The following is a 15267-nucleotide window of genomic DNA, read 5'->3' on the forward strand; positions in this document are numbered from 1 at the left end:
AAAAACTTATTGCAAACATCTAAAACTAAACAAGTACATTTTTGCCATATCAACCGGAAATAATGTTAATTATCAACATGCAAATTAAGAGCATCCTGCAACATTTTAATTCTTTTAGTAACTAAAATTGGATGAAATGTAAATACAAAATTTTCCGCAAAAGAGCATTTGGTTTAAATCAACTTAGAGATTAGATTGAAAGTACAACTTTCAACTACCGTATTTTCGGGAATAAGCGCTGCATCGTAATATATTATCAAAGAAATTTTTTTTTAATGTATGCGCCGCACCAGTTGTAATCGCCGCATCCTCCATAAGCGTGTACCCAACATTAAACAACTTATACAAATACAAAAGTGACGACCAGCAACAGGCTCTGGGCCCAGCTAGACTATTCCTAGTCAATTTACAATCCCCAGTGAAGATCAATGGCCCTCTTAAAACTGTCTACTCCTTTGCTCATTACCACCTCTTCCGGTAAGCTGTTCCAAGGTTCCACTACCCTGCTAAAATAATAATTTTTCCTAATATCCATGTTAGCCTGAGATTTAAATAGCTTAAAACAATGACCCCTTGTCCTGTTTTCAGTGCTAAACTTTAGTCCCGTAACATCTTTCGTTTTAATAAATTTAAACAGCTGAATCATGTCCCCTCGGTCTCTTCTTTGCTCAAGACTGTACATTTTTAGCCTTCTAAGCCTGGAATCATAATCTAAGTGGGAAAGTCCACTTATTAGCCTTGTAGCCCGCCTTTGAACCCTTTCCAATACATTAATGTCTTTCTTAAGATAAGGAGACCAAAACTGAACAGCTTACTCCAAATGGGGTCTTACCAAACTTCTATATAAGGGCAGAAGGACTTCTTTAGATTTATTTGAAATAGATCTATTGATAAACCCAAGCATCTTATTGGCTTTGTTGCTAGCAATGCTGCGCTGTTGGCTAAACTTTAAATCCTGACTTATTAGGACCCCCAGATCAGTAACTTTGTCTGCCTGACTAATGACTGAACCTTGCAAATAATAACTTGTACACTTATTTCCATGTCCTAAATGTAGCACTTGACATTTCCCAACATTAACAGCCATACCCCATTTATCAGCCCACTCCGTAATATGATCAAGATCCTCTTGCAGGTGATTTGCTTGTTCTTCATTTTCTACAGTCCCCATAATTTTGACATCATCAGCAAAACAATTCATGTTCCCAGAAATATTTTTGTGAATATCGTTCATTAAGACAATGAACAAAACAGGCCCTAACACTGATCCTTGAGGAACCCCGCTTAAAACCTCACTCCAATTAGGGTAATTTCCCCTTACAACTACTCTTTGTTTCCTTCCGGTCAGCCAATTTTTTACCCAAATGAAAGTTTTCCCTCCTATTCCTATATCAGCTAATTTGCTAAGTAGAGCAACATGCGGAACTTAAAAACACAATCAGTAGTAAAGAAAGCTGGATTAAATTTAAATAAATTTTTTTTATTTCTCGTTAGTTCTTTTAATTAATAATAATGGAATATTTTAACAAATCCCCATTTTGCACTTTTTGCCTTCGGCATACCTCGATTGGCCTTTTCGAACGAAAAACGCATCTCTCGTCAATCCCAAACTCTCTGGAAGCAAGACGATTTCCAATTGCTTCTGCCTTTATTACCTTAAACTTAAAAGCTGCAGTATAACTTTCCAATCACTTAGGATCCATTTCAAAAGCAACTCTGAAAAAGTTCTGTCAAAAAAGATAAGCCAAGAATGCACAAACGCAAAAGATGCAATGTGATGATGTGAGTGAATAGTAAAATTAGAGCTAGAAGACAAGTTTCCATTAGATTACCCCAATCAACCCACTTTTGTGAGGGAGTGGTAAATTCCCTTTACAAAACTGGACATGCATCCCCCTCCCTTACTAGTACTTAGCCCTGATCCCATCGATCTGACGTGCTCGCCAACATGGATCAGCATTTCTCTCCTCAGTGAAACACGTGCAATCGCTGACTCACCTTCCTTTCCCCTCTTTGCTTTACTTGTTGTCGATAGGTTTTTGCAAAACAAAAAGAAACGATGTGGTGCCATCTGTTAGCAGTGTTTTCAACTTGTTTTTTTAAACTCAGAACTTTTTTTCAAACTTGGAAAAAAAAAAGATACTGTATCCGCCGCACCCGTTATATGCGCCACACCGGCAATTTTTTTCCTTTCTTTCTTGTATGCGCCGCAGTGCTTATTCCCGAAAATACAACAATTAATTCAGTTTAAAATTAATATCTTTGCTAATTAAAATCGCACATAATAACACCTAGCTAAACATGTAGCCAGGAAAATTATGAACCTATCTATACCTAGTTCAATGTTCAGTTTTCTGTCCTTCACCAGGAGTAGTAATGACATACATGTAGAAACATAACAAACTTACAATTGACTTTTATTAATTTTAGATAATACAAAGATTTTAAAAGGCATAAAATTATTTTTTCTAAAATTAAGGACTTTCATAGATTTTTCAAGATATATCAGCATTAACTAATTATGTATGGGAAGAATAAATAAAACTTCTATACAAAAGTAATTTCTCAGAAGTAAAAAAATAAATGAACAAATAAAGTAAATGTTCATTTCAATGAAAACAAAATGAACATTTTTCAAAACAATATTTATAAGAGTAAATAAATTTTGTATGACATTATGTATTTCAGTAAACATAAACACCTAATTGTAAAGGCACAGTCGAATAAATGGGATGAAATAAAGATTTATTTGATATACATACTGAAGTTCTTCCAGTAATGCCTCCCCTTCAGATACAGTATTCATTGCAGCATCAATAGTTGAATCTCTTTGCTGATTGAATTGTTCAAGTAACTGTTCTGCTCCTTCCACATTTTCTGCAACTTCATCACTCTGCAATTCCTGCCTTAATTCTTCAAACCAACTAGAAAGCTGGAGGGGAGAGAAACATTTAAAATTAAACAAAATTTTCGTTAAATTTTATGTGCAAAGCTTGTAGTGCTTTGCACATAAAATTAGTGCAAAGGTGCACATAAAAGTAGTGCACCTGGTGAAGTGTTTGCGTTTGCGGTGTAGTGCTTTAGTGGTCAACTTATAGAGGTTGATAGGGGTATAAACAAGGTGGATTTTAGACAAGTAACACTATTTAAACTTACATAGAGCTCATTCTAATAAACATATGCATTGAAGCTGAAATGGCTATATTATATGGGCCAGGGGGAAAAAACTAGATATAAAATTACTTTGTAGTTCAAATTTTTTACCACTAGACCATTTCTCGTCTTTTTTATGAACTGTAATTCTCATTACCAAGTTGCTGCAGTTAATAAAGAAACCTTTCATGCTACTGCTGAACATGCTTTTAAGAGGTGATTGAGACAAATAGGAAGCAGATCAAATAAAATATGCAATACATTTTTCTGTCCTTATATTGATGTTCATTCTAATTGCGCCTCTTTCTTACCTGATGTCAAAAATTTAAACTAATGCTTTCTGATTGCAAATCCCTTTTCTCCATACTATGCATTGAATTACTCAAATCTAATAAAATGAGCTCTACGAAATAATATAACCACCTTTTATTTAAGGAAAAGAAAATACAAATGTGCTTAGATCAAATGTATCAATATTCTTTTGTTTGAATATAAGCAAAAAGATAAAAATTTCTAAAACAGATAGATGAATTCCATCTAAACCAGCGATTCTCAACTGGCGGTCCGGCAGACTAGAACTGGTCCACAGAAAAAAAATCGATCAGTCCTCAGAAATTTTTGCTTGCCTCAGAAGAGTTAGCAATTCATGAGTCAAGGTTTTTACTTTTTTGCAACAACAAAATAGGAAAAAATCCTCACCAATCCGTGAGACTTTTTCAAAAGCTTTTGCCAGTCATAAAAGGTTGAGAAACACTGATCTACACAAATTTAAATTTAAAATTGTGGCTGGAATATATTACCGACTATATTTTAATAGATAAATTATTTAAAGCTTAAGTACCTCATTTTCATGAGTGAAAAACATTACAGCTAAATCAAGCAGACTCCTTCTCTGATCAACTCGAGCAGCAAAACTACTGATATGACCTTCCAATTCATGTGCCACACCATAAATTTCTTCGGCATTGCATTCTCCTGTTTGGGCCAACTCTTCTGCAGCTGCCAATAGTTTTTCAGCATTTGTATAAGTATTCTGAAAAAAATTCAAGGGGAAAAAATGAAATTAATCAGAAACAAAATACAGATAAAATGTCATAAGGAAAAATTTGTAAATTTGTCTCACACAAAGAAAAAAATGGTGGTGGGGGGGGGGGAATAGAGAGAATGAGAATAAAAAGGAAAGAAAGAAAGAAAAAGTTTATTTTTTGAAATGTGTGTACAAAAGACTATTTTAACAATAATCTGAACAAACAGTACAATCACTAAAATCTTTTACCATAAATTATTTTTTAAAAAATAGCAAAACCACTAATACATACGCATAAAAACTTGATCAGAATTGAATACATATAAGAAGTAAATTTCTTTTAATTTTTTTCAACTCTTTAATTCTTACTTGAGCCACTGTTTCAAAATGCTCATGGCTTTTCTGAAGAACTTTTGCACGCTGCAAGTTGCGGCCAACCCCAGTATTCTTTCTCAAGAAAACTTCACCATGGTTTTCCAACCAGTCAAGTACCTAATACATAAAACAATTTTCAACACTTACTTTATTTGTACAGCAACAACAAAAATTAAATGTTTTACACCTATTAATGTATCTAAAGCTATTTAGTTTTAAAATATTTTATTATAAGCATTTTCAGAATAAAAGTATCAAAATGCTCTTCCTTTGTGTTCTGAAAGTTAATGAAGTTTAATATTTTTTTATCTAAGATTTATTTTTAGTCTAGATCAAACTTTTAATTAGATTTCACTCAGCATTATTAATTATAATCTATTTTTATAAAAATAATAATATAAATCAAAGTGCAAGCAAATACCAAGCAGCTCAGTTACAGCATCCAGACCCTGCACTTCCATTCTTGTTTTGGGCTCATCAGTCTTGAATACCCACTGCTATATTCTAGATTGATAAGCCAAAAATAAGGACAAAACTGCAGTCTCTGAATGCTGTAAATCAAGTGTTTGGCATTTGCCTGCAATTCTGCCTTAGCTCTGGGTATGGGGCAGTTATTTGTAGCTTTATATTACAAATTTTTTTTCACTGAACTTATAAGCTTGCTTCATTGAAGTAATATCTTGAAATCATGGGGAGTTGAAAATTAATTTTCTTCACAGAAAAAAATCTGCATGAACACATAAATACAAATGTGACTACCAGCAACAGGCTTTGGGCCTAGCTAGACTGGTGTAGTCAATTAATTAGTCCCCAATGAAGATCAAAATCCCTCTTAAAGCTATCCGCCCCCTTGCTCAGTACCGCCTCTTCCGGTAAGCTGTTCCAAGTGCTCACGATTAGGGTTTCCAATCCCGAATCCTGCAAGATATTTAACGGGATTAATCCCATGGGATTGAGAGAAAAATCTCGCAAGATTTTCCATATAAGCCTTTTCCAACTTTTCTCTCGCATAAAATGAATATTTTCACAAACATCACCTAAAGTTTGAATCCACCTCCTTAAAAATTTCCAAGAAGAGCAAAAAAAACTGTGTCATATACGATGAACGGTGGATTTACCACTTAAGAACATAATGAAAATAAAGAATATTTTTCAGAGAATGAATTGATATTCTCATTTGTGGTTTCTGTTTCATTAGTTCAGATATTGGGAATATGCCTAAAAAATTACAAAGGTTTTTGGAAACCATCACTAAAAATTGAAACCCAAAATATTGCCCTTCAGAACAAAATTGAGAAGGTATATTACAGATAGCAAAACCGACTGGAGTAGCCTAAATGCAATATTAGAACTTATGGAATTATGGCTTCAGGCTCAAAACCTTTAACTTACTCAAGTGCACAATATTTTCTCCGAAGAAAAAAAGCAGTGAAAAGCCTGACATTATTTATGCTTTCTAACCTGTAAAAAGTACCTGCTGATGTCATAGATCTTTAAAGGGATAGATGAGCCTTCCTCTTACAGCGCAGTGTATTTCGCTTAAAGAAAGTGGGGTCATCATGATTCGTCCGCGAATCATGTGATCATGGAAGATTGACGAGACCCTTCTCCCGGACAAGAATTGAAATAAAAATCTAACTTTTTGAAGAACAAAGTCAATCCCGCAGGATTGACTCTGTACAATCCCGAAATTCCACGGAACTGAAATCAGTGCGGGATTGGAAACCCTATCCAGGACCCTACTAAAGTAGTAATTTTTCCTGATTTCCAGATTAACCTGAGATTTGAATAGTTTAAAACAATGACTCCTCGTCCTGCTTTCCGTGCAAAAATTTAATCCCTTAACATCTTTCATTTTAATAAATTTGAACAAATGAATCATGTACCCCTGACTCTGCTTCGCTCCAGGCTATACATATTTAGTCTATTAAGTCTAGTATCATAATCTAAATCTGAAAGTCCCCTTATTAGTCTAGTAGCTTTTCTTTGAAGCCTTTCCTTCACAGAAATATCTTTCTTGAGATAAGGAAACCAAAACTGAGTCGAGCAGCATACTCCAAATGAAGTCTTACTTAACTGCTATATAAAGGCAGAAGAACCTTCTTAGATCTGTTTGAAATAGATCTATTGATAAACCCAAGTATTCTCTTGGTTTTGTTGCAAAGTTTCAAAAATCTTACAAACCACTGAAGTCAGACTTACAGAATAATCATTAACTCTAATCTCCACTCGTTCGTATGAAAGGCATAAAATTTTAATTAATGAGAATTAGATAAGATCTCTGGGTGTCAACAGAACTTATGGACTGCTTGCAAAAATGAAAAAGTTTTCAAGCACTTCAAACGTAGAAAGCAATTGCCAATAATCTGACTTATTCCTTATTCTTTCTACAAGAGACCTTCATCAACCTACATCAACCTTCAGCATGATACACTTGAAATTATGAAAGAAACACACTTTGAACCTTCACCCTCAGACAATTGTAAATCTAAACCTTCTAAGAGCCTGCACTAAGAAAGAACCTGTCTCGGTTTTAAAAGAGAAAGGCGACCATACCATTAATACAATCACCACCCAAACTCAAAAATTGGTAATCGCCTACACTAATAGCTCCTCAGACTCTTAATATTGATAAGGGAGGTGCAGTAGTATTTATAACAGGTCTAGACGATGAACACGAGTATCTAAAAATTCCAGTGGGGAAAATAGCTTTCAACTACACATGTGAACTGGTTGCTATAAGAAGTGCGCTGGAGATTTTCCTCTCCAAAAGCATCCACACTGCTAGCGGCATAATTATCCTCTCTGATTGAAGATCGGCGCTGCAAGCCATTCAGAAAGGCAAGTGCCACTTAAGTCAAGAAATCATCCAATTCTTCGACAAAGTCATTGCAACCAAGAAATCTTGCACATTACAATGGATACCAGCCCATGTAAATATCCGTGGTAATGAGAAAGCCGATGAGCTAGCCCAGGAATTTAGATCCTACCCCCAATCATCGAACCTCACTTTAATTAATGCCAATGCTGTGGCCAGCCGTAGACTTATCAGCAATAGTTTTAAATCTTCTATTCCAGTCCTAAACTGTAAATGCACAATAGCATCGATAATAATAAGGGTTCCAACAAAACATGTAAAGGGCATGAAAATATCAAGTGACGGAGTAAGAAGTTACTCAATTCACTGCCCACACTGCCGACTTTCAACTGTCTCCTCAGCATATCTTCGGCTGCCCAGCAATTCAGGACAGGCTTCGCAAGATCGACCTGGATGACCCAAATGATATGATTTTTTGAGAAAAGGCTGTGGAGGTGGTCGAGGCTGTCTTCGACAGCTTCGGAGTAATCTAATGCTTTTCTTTGCACATCATGGACAAGACAACAACCAACAAGAGGAAGTTATCAGCAATATGGGTATGAGAAAGAAAGTTTGATGAGAATCATGGAAAACATCTCAACTCTTTATTTTGCACCTCTCATGCAAAGTTTTGAGGACAGCTATTTCTAGGACTGTCTACTCAAAATTATTCTGCCTAAAATATGCTCAGAAATCCAAATAGAGATATACAAAAATTAATCTGGCTTTTTTCAACTTTACATGCATTTTAGAGTTACAGTCAAACCTCAATATAAGTCACCCCACATATAAGGTCACTTTTCTCAGGTCCGTTTCATTGAATAGGAATTCTATGTTATGTATTACTGGATATATGGTCATGTCGTAATGCAGTAATTGCTTATAAGGTCACTTTTGTCTGACTTTCTCTGAATAATTTCAAGGCTTGAGAAGTTCACTTAGAAAGAATTTTTCACAACATATGATCCTTAAAAAGTGAAAAGTCATTTCTCCTACTTTCGTAGCATGAAGTGCAGATAATGTAGTAGAATGTGTTGCTAAAAAATGAAGCAGTAACACAAGCACTCAGCATGTACACCTCGTGAGCAATTTTTTTACTCATAAGAGAGCTAAAGGTAATTTTCAGAAAATATAGAATTCAATGCACTTAAATTAAAGAAAATTTTCAATAGTCCTGTATTACTGATTATTTCAAGTAAGGTTAGTTGTGCATCAGTACTTTGTTTGGGCATATTTGTATGCAGCTTTATTCGAAATGAAAAAATTTCTAAGTCATTAAAAAAAATTTATTGATTTCAAAATTGCAATTGATTTAAATTGATTAAACTATTACAACCAAATAAACTGACATATTTGAATGTATTAAATTTGGCAAAGAATTGATGCATATACCTGTAAAAATTTATATGAATCGATTATAAAGAAAAAGGTGGGGTCCCGCTTATAAGATCAGTTTTCCATGGGGTGACCTTATATCGAGATCCAACTGTATTCTCCAGGTAAGCTTAGCAAATTCCAAGAAAAACTTCAAAATACACCATTAAGAAAAAGCTTACCTGTCTGACATCTTCTTGAAATAACCCAAGAGCTAATCTTTGATGTAGCTTGACCTTTTTTGTGTGCCACTGGGTTTCTAAGGCTCTATGGTGATTCAGAATTTCGTGGATTACAGAAAGAACATGTTTGGCACCTTCAGAATAATCAGCTGCAGGATTACACAGATGACTATTCCCGTTATGATTAAGAATTTCAGATAAATTCTTGCTATCCCCGTGAGACTACAAATATAAGCAAAAAATCAGCTATGTTAATAAATACACACACACAAGATACTTATGAAATATTTAGAGAATAATATTTATTTACATCCACTGCTACAATACATTTTAAAGCAAATGAAATTCAAGAAATACATATTTTACCAAAAAAAGTCACTAAATTGTGTAAATTTTAATACAGCACTGAAATTCCAAATGAAGTTATTACATTTAAATAAAATATATTCTTTCATTTAAAGTTTTAGAACCATGATGACATAAAAAGCTTTTAAACGTGATTTTTATGAATTTGTTACAGTTGGAATATTTAACACTATTGCTTGTCTACAAATACAACATAAAAATTAAACAATTTAGAGACATTAATGATTCATAATTTGCAAAGATTATCTTCATGATTTAACTTAAAAGGTGTGAACATATTGCATAATGAGATAAAATGCGTCAAGATAAAGCTAAATATATACACAACTTCAAGTGAAGAATGTAACTTTAAGAAATGTTTTAGAAGAATAAAAAGAAAAACATAACATACATGTTTTCGAGAAGACATGTCAACACGGGGTTGATGGCACACTTGAACGAGATGATCTAACTGATACAACAGTTTTTTACTAGTACTATGCACCTATATGATAAAACAAGAATTGAATTGGAATCAAGTGAAATAGCATTAAAACCTACTAACATATTAAAAGCAACATTATAAATGATTTTCAGAAATTATTGCATTAGAAAATTTGAAAGCAATTAAATGTATTACACTTGGAATTGTCCAGTTTTTCATTCTGACATCAACAATAAAAATATAAAAAAGAGTAACAAAATAATTTAAAAAATAAATTTTTTTATTCAATTTAACAATGAAAACATTAACAAAGAAAAAAATACATCTGTATGTACTTGCGTATAAGTCAAGAAATTTATTACAAAAAATGAGGTTAAAGTTAGGGAGTTGATTTAAACGCAGAGCAGAATTTCTGACAATTTTCCCTGATTTTTTCTTAGAAAAAAATACTTGAAAACGTGAACATTTTCCCGATTTCAGTTCATCTCTTTTAAGCAGATGCTAAAGAAGTAAATACTTAAACATTCTGCTATGATTTCACATGGTCTGATTGTGAAATAAAGAATAAATAATTACAGTAAAAGGCCGACCACGCAAAAAGTATGGGGATCGCCTTATTCAATTTTCACGATAGTCGCAAATTAATGCTCATTTTTTAAAAATAATGTAATGTAGCTACAGCATAAAATTTTGATATAAAATCAAAATAAAAGCAACAATTTTAAAAACTTGTTACAGAGAAATCAAACCCTTTACAAAAATTGCGATCCCAAAAGTGAACCCTTTTGGAGCAAAAGAAAAAAAACTGGATGTTTTTTAACATAAAAATGTTCATTACATTTCATTTTTCTCCTTTTTACTACGTTTAAATTCAAAATTAGCAACCAATCCTCCCGGTTTTTTCAAAGAGCAGGGACTCGATTTATAAGCAGGCTTTCAATTTTTTCCTGATTTTTCTCCTATAAGTAGGGGGGTCGACTTATACGCAAGATACACTTATAAGGGAGTATATGTACAGTATACAAAAGGCAGAAAGCATTATATAAAAATAAGGTTTATAACAAAACAAAATATGAATTATAAATACAAAATTCAAAAAACATTGGAGGAAAAATTAGATATTAATAATATAGAAGTTAAAATTCTTCATATTGAAATTTAATGAAAAAGAAACAAAGTTGCATATTTTTTGAAAAAGAATGTAGCTGTACAACATACTTCAGTGTAGGATTGGCACATATTTTCATACAAAGTTTGATGCTGATGAATGGCATCTTCTAAGTGAACAACTTCTCTTGGTACAATTGTTTGCTCACAAGCTTTACTCCAAGGGGACACATTACTCATATACTAAAAATAAAAAGCTACAAGTTAAAATTTCTATCATATTTGTGTCTATAAAAATGTACTACTTTCTTATCGTCAAAATAATAACAATAATAATAATAATAATAATAAAATGTGAATTTTATGAATAAGAAGACATTGTATTTTGTCTTTTGCTACAAGAAAAAAACTTTGAAGAAATAATGTTCAAACTTTAATGTCTAAACTGGTGATCAGAACAGCTCAGCAATAGATTTGAGCATGTATTTAGTAAAAGAATGTTATATTCTTAAAATTGTGAAATTTAAAAGTATTTTTAAAGAGATTCTTAGGGGTTTTTTTTTTTTAAAGCAATTTTAACATCACTTTACTTTGACAAATTGGAATCATCCCTATTTAAATGATTAGAAATATATTTTATTTTCTTTTACTTTACAATTTATTTATTTATTTGATATTACAAGAAGTAGCAAGAGAAAGTTAAGCTTTAAATAGGAACAGCCGACTTTGAATAATATACATATCTTTTTAGCATATACAGTTGGCTCTCTATTTAACAACTTTCAAGGGACCACAAAAAATCATGCTTAAGTAGAATGCGTCCTTAAATAGAATGCTTTTAAAACTACTTTGGAGCACCTGGGACCATGAAAAGTCGTCTTTAAATAGAGGAAGTCGTTAAATAGAGCATCGTTAAACAAAGAGCCTAATGCAGTCATATCAATTAACCAAATAATTTCAATAAATTGCTATAACAGTTTTCAAAATTTCAAAAATACTGCCACACCTTTTATAGGTCCTTGTTCATAATATATTTTTAATGTGAGACAATATACTTTTTTTTACAAACCTGCTCTGCTTTTTGATGAAACAAAACAGATAAAGTAAGTACAGTTGTTCTTTCATCGAGACCAGCAGCAAATTCCTTCCAAGCTCGATCTAAACGAGCAGCAATTTGTTGTATAGTAGCAGCAGAGTAATGACCACTTTCAATTAACCTGGATGCAACTGATAAGATGCGGTTGATGTTGACATAAACATTCTAAATATAAATAAGATTCAGATTAATAGAAAGGAAAATTCATTGTAAACAGAAACAGTGCTGAACATAAGTTTTTTATTCTGTATTCTTATATTATGTAAAGCCTGGAGCAAAGGAGAGTCAGAGGGACATGATTCAGTTGTTTAAATTTATCAAAATGAAAGATTCTAATGGATTGAATTTTTGGACGGAAAGCAGGACGAGGGGTCATGTTTTAAGCTATTCAAATCTCAGGCTAACCTGGAAATTAGGAAAACTACTACTTTAATAGAGTTAAGGGCACTTGGAACAACTTAACAGAAGAGTGGGTAATGAGCAAGGGGGTGGATAGCTTTAAGAGTTGCATTGATTTTCATTGGGGACTAATAAACTGAACCTATTACTGGTCGTCACATTTGCTTTTGTATATGTATTTAGCTGACATTAGTTAAAGGAGAAAAAATATTTTCTACATTTTACAAGATCTTTTTGAAAAATATGCTTTAGAGACTGGAAAAAAAAAAAAAAACGGAGAAAAAATTTAAAAATTTATAATTTAGACAATCACAAAAAAAAAAATCGAACCCATTTTAAGTAGTTATAATTATGTTTTATTAAATGTGTCTGATTTTTCGGAAAATACTTTTTTTTACGTTATATTTTGTTAAAGAAGAATAAGGAATTCATTTAACCATTCACACTAAATAAAATAATGTAAGCAAGAAAAACTGCCCCTCAACAAGAACTTTATTCCAAATACAAAACAATCTAGCATTTACCACAAAACAAAATTCTAACATCTAATGCTAGATTCTAAAATTTAATGATGATTATTTAAAAAAATAATTAAGAGGAAAAATAATGACTACAATGTTATAGAAAAGTACATTCATTACAAACCATTGAAGACATGGTGAAATGATTATGTTCTTCTTGAAGATCTTTTGCTTCTTGAAATGTTAACCCAATGTCAACATAGCTCACAAGGAAAAGATCTCGATTATGATAAATCCAATCAAACATCTGAAAATCAACAAATTAGCATGTCAGTATTTTAATTTAAGCTTCCAAACAGTTACGAGATTAGAGAACAGATTTTTAATTTATAGTGCATTTTGTCCTCCCACAACTAAACGAAACAAAAATAAATAATTAAACATAGCAGTTCAAAAAAATAATAATTTTCCAGGAACTTCATTATGACTATATTATACAATCCCACTTTAATTGATGCGGGAACAAATTGGCACTAAACTTAAAATTCCCAGAAATGGAAATTTGTATTTTCCACTGAAAATAACATTTTTGTTACATGCAATATACCATCAGCCTAGTTATCACAACCAGAGACTGCAGTTTTGTCCTTTGAAATAATGAATAACTGAGCTGAGCTATTAAGCAGCAAGTTACTGCCCTTAAGTCAGGGCTAAGGCAGAACTACATGCAATATGACGTCAGCCTGGCTAACATCCAGAGGCTGCTTTGCCTTCAATTTACAAATTGTTCACACCATGGTTGCAAACTCTCATTGGTGAGCTAAGTTTACTTTAGCTATCAGTTTGTTGGCCCTCTCTGCTCCAATGAGATGACATCTGCCTCCAGCTCGGTTATTCACTATTCCAGACTGATGAGTTCACAACAAGGACAAAACTGCACTCTGTAGATGTGAAAACCAGGCAGATGGTGTATTGCATGTATTGGCTTAAGAGAGGTAACTTACCGCTTAATATTTTTGATATTTTTCCAGTAAGTAATTTTCTATTGAACAAAACATTTTTCTAACAGAATAATAGTGAAATATTCTGCTTTGCAAAGCTATATAAATGTAAAATAAACAACCTGAATTTCTATCTTACATCCAAAATACAATTCTAGATAGCAGGCATAATTCCGCAAGGGAAAACTCGTTATCTCACAAAACGAGTTTTTTCAGGAGTAATCTTTTGAAGAACAGACAAAAGATGAATCATTTATTTTCTCCTGATAGCGATGAAAAAAAAAATCTTTGAAAGGATGCTATAAAAATTGATGAAGTATTGAAGAAGTTATGGTGCACCAACAAAATTACTCACGAAATATTATATGCGATTAAACAAATTTCATGAAAAACATCTCACTTTTTGGGCATCTTGCTCATATAAACGCAATTGAAGGCATTGATCTAATTTCACTTTACGTATGTGCCATAGCTGAAGTAAATGTTGCCGAGTCACATGGATATTTTCCAGAAGTCGAACTACTTGAGGAACAGCACTTTGAAAATCAACATTTCCAGCCATACCAGCAGGTCCACTATCTCTACTTGAGTAGCCCGAATCACAAGAGCCTCCACTACTGTTACCTGTAGCATAGCTTAATCTAAAATTAAATTATGACATTAATTTTTGAATAAAATTGTAATTTTAAAATAAAAACGCGTTACACATAGAAAATACAGTCAAATTCTCTCTTTTCTTACCTTTTTTTTCATTTACGTAATGATACTTCATTTACTTATTTATATTTAAAATAAATTAACTTTTATATCATCAAAGTGTATCATGATATTGATAAAGATGAAATCTTAAAAGTTTTATTTCATTAATTACCTTTTGAATATTTCATATTGATAATAGTAGAAATATTAACATCTTAAATTTCTAATTTCTAGTCAACATTTACTGCTAAAACCTGAATTACTATGTGAATTATAGTCAGCGAGGGATTTTAGACTTGTGGATTTGAGATAGTTGACTGTACGCATATATAATATTTAAGATCTATGATACAAGAAATTTTGTATTGAGGATAATATTTGCTTGAATTTAGTAAATTCTGCATGATTGACAGGTAAAATCTTTAAAAAAAATTATACATACTTGTGTAAAACTTGTTGACCTTCTAAATCTATATCTTCAACAGGAACTTGCACAATACGTTTTTTGAGAGAAGCATGATCATCTATGACTGCTTTTGCTGATGACACATCATCAGCAAATTCATTTCTAGTTAAATCATCTTTAACAGTTTCCATTCTTGCTAACAAATCACTAGCTTTCCATGTAAAATTTTCTAAAGACTATAAAAAAAAAGTGACTTAAGCAACATTTGTCCAATCCCATATATGATTGAGCATACATTTATGTAAAAACGACCTGTTAAATACTTTTGCAGCATCATAAC

General features: G+C 32.4%; 1 protein-coding gene across 1 annotated transcript in view; it reads right to left on the minus strand.

The window, feature by feature from the left end:
* The window catches only part of LOC129227013 (triple functional domain protein-like), a 100433-nt gene that overhangs the window by 70630 nt on the left and 14536 nt on the right, over window positions 1-15267 (minus strand). The window contains exons 7-16 of the mRNA XM_054861642.1: window positions 14964-15163; window positions 14223-14463; window positions 13006-13128; window positions 11935-12126; window positions 10977-11108; window positions 9726-9818; window positions 8969-9190; window positions 4550-4672; window positions 3995-4186; window positions 2763-2932 (exon numbers count right to left, since the gene is read on the minus strand). Coding sequence (XP_054717617.1) covers window positions 2763-2932; window positions 3995-4186; window positions 4550-4672; window positions 8969-9190; window positions 9726-9818; window positions 10977-11108; window positions 11935-12126; window positions 13006-13128; window positions 14223-14463; window positions 14964-15163 — 1688 coding nt within the window. The remainder of the gene's footprint in view (window positions 1-2762; window positions 2933-3994; window positions 4187-4549; window positions 4673-8968; window positions 9191-9725; window positions 9819-10976; window positions 11109-11934; window positions 12127-13005; window positions 13129-14222; window positions 14464-14963; window positions 15164-15267) is intronic.

Source organism: Uloborus diversus, chromosome 7, assembly GCF_026930045.1.
Source record: "Uloborus diversus isolate 005 chromosome 7, Udiv.v.3.1, whole genome shotgun sequence".
Classification (NCBI taxonomy): Eukaryota; Metazoa; Arthropoda; class Arachnida; order Araneae; family Uloboridae; genus Uloborus; species Uloborus diversus.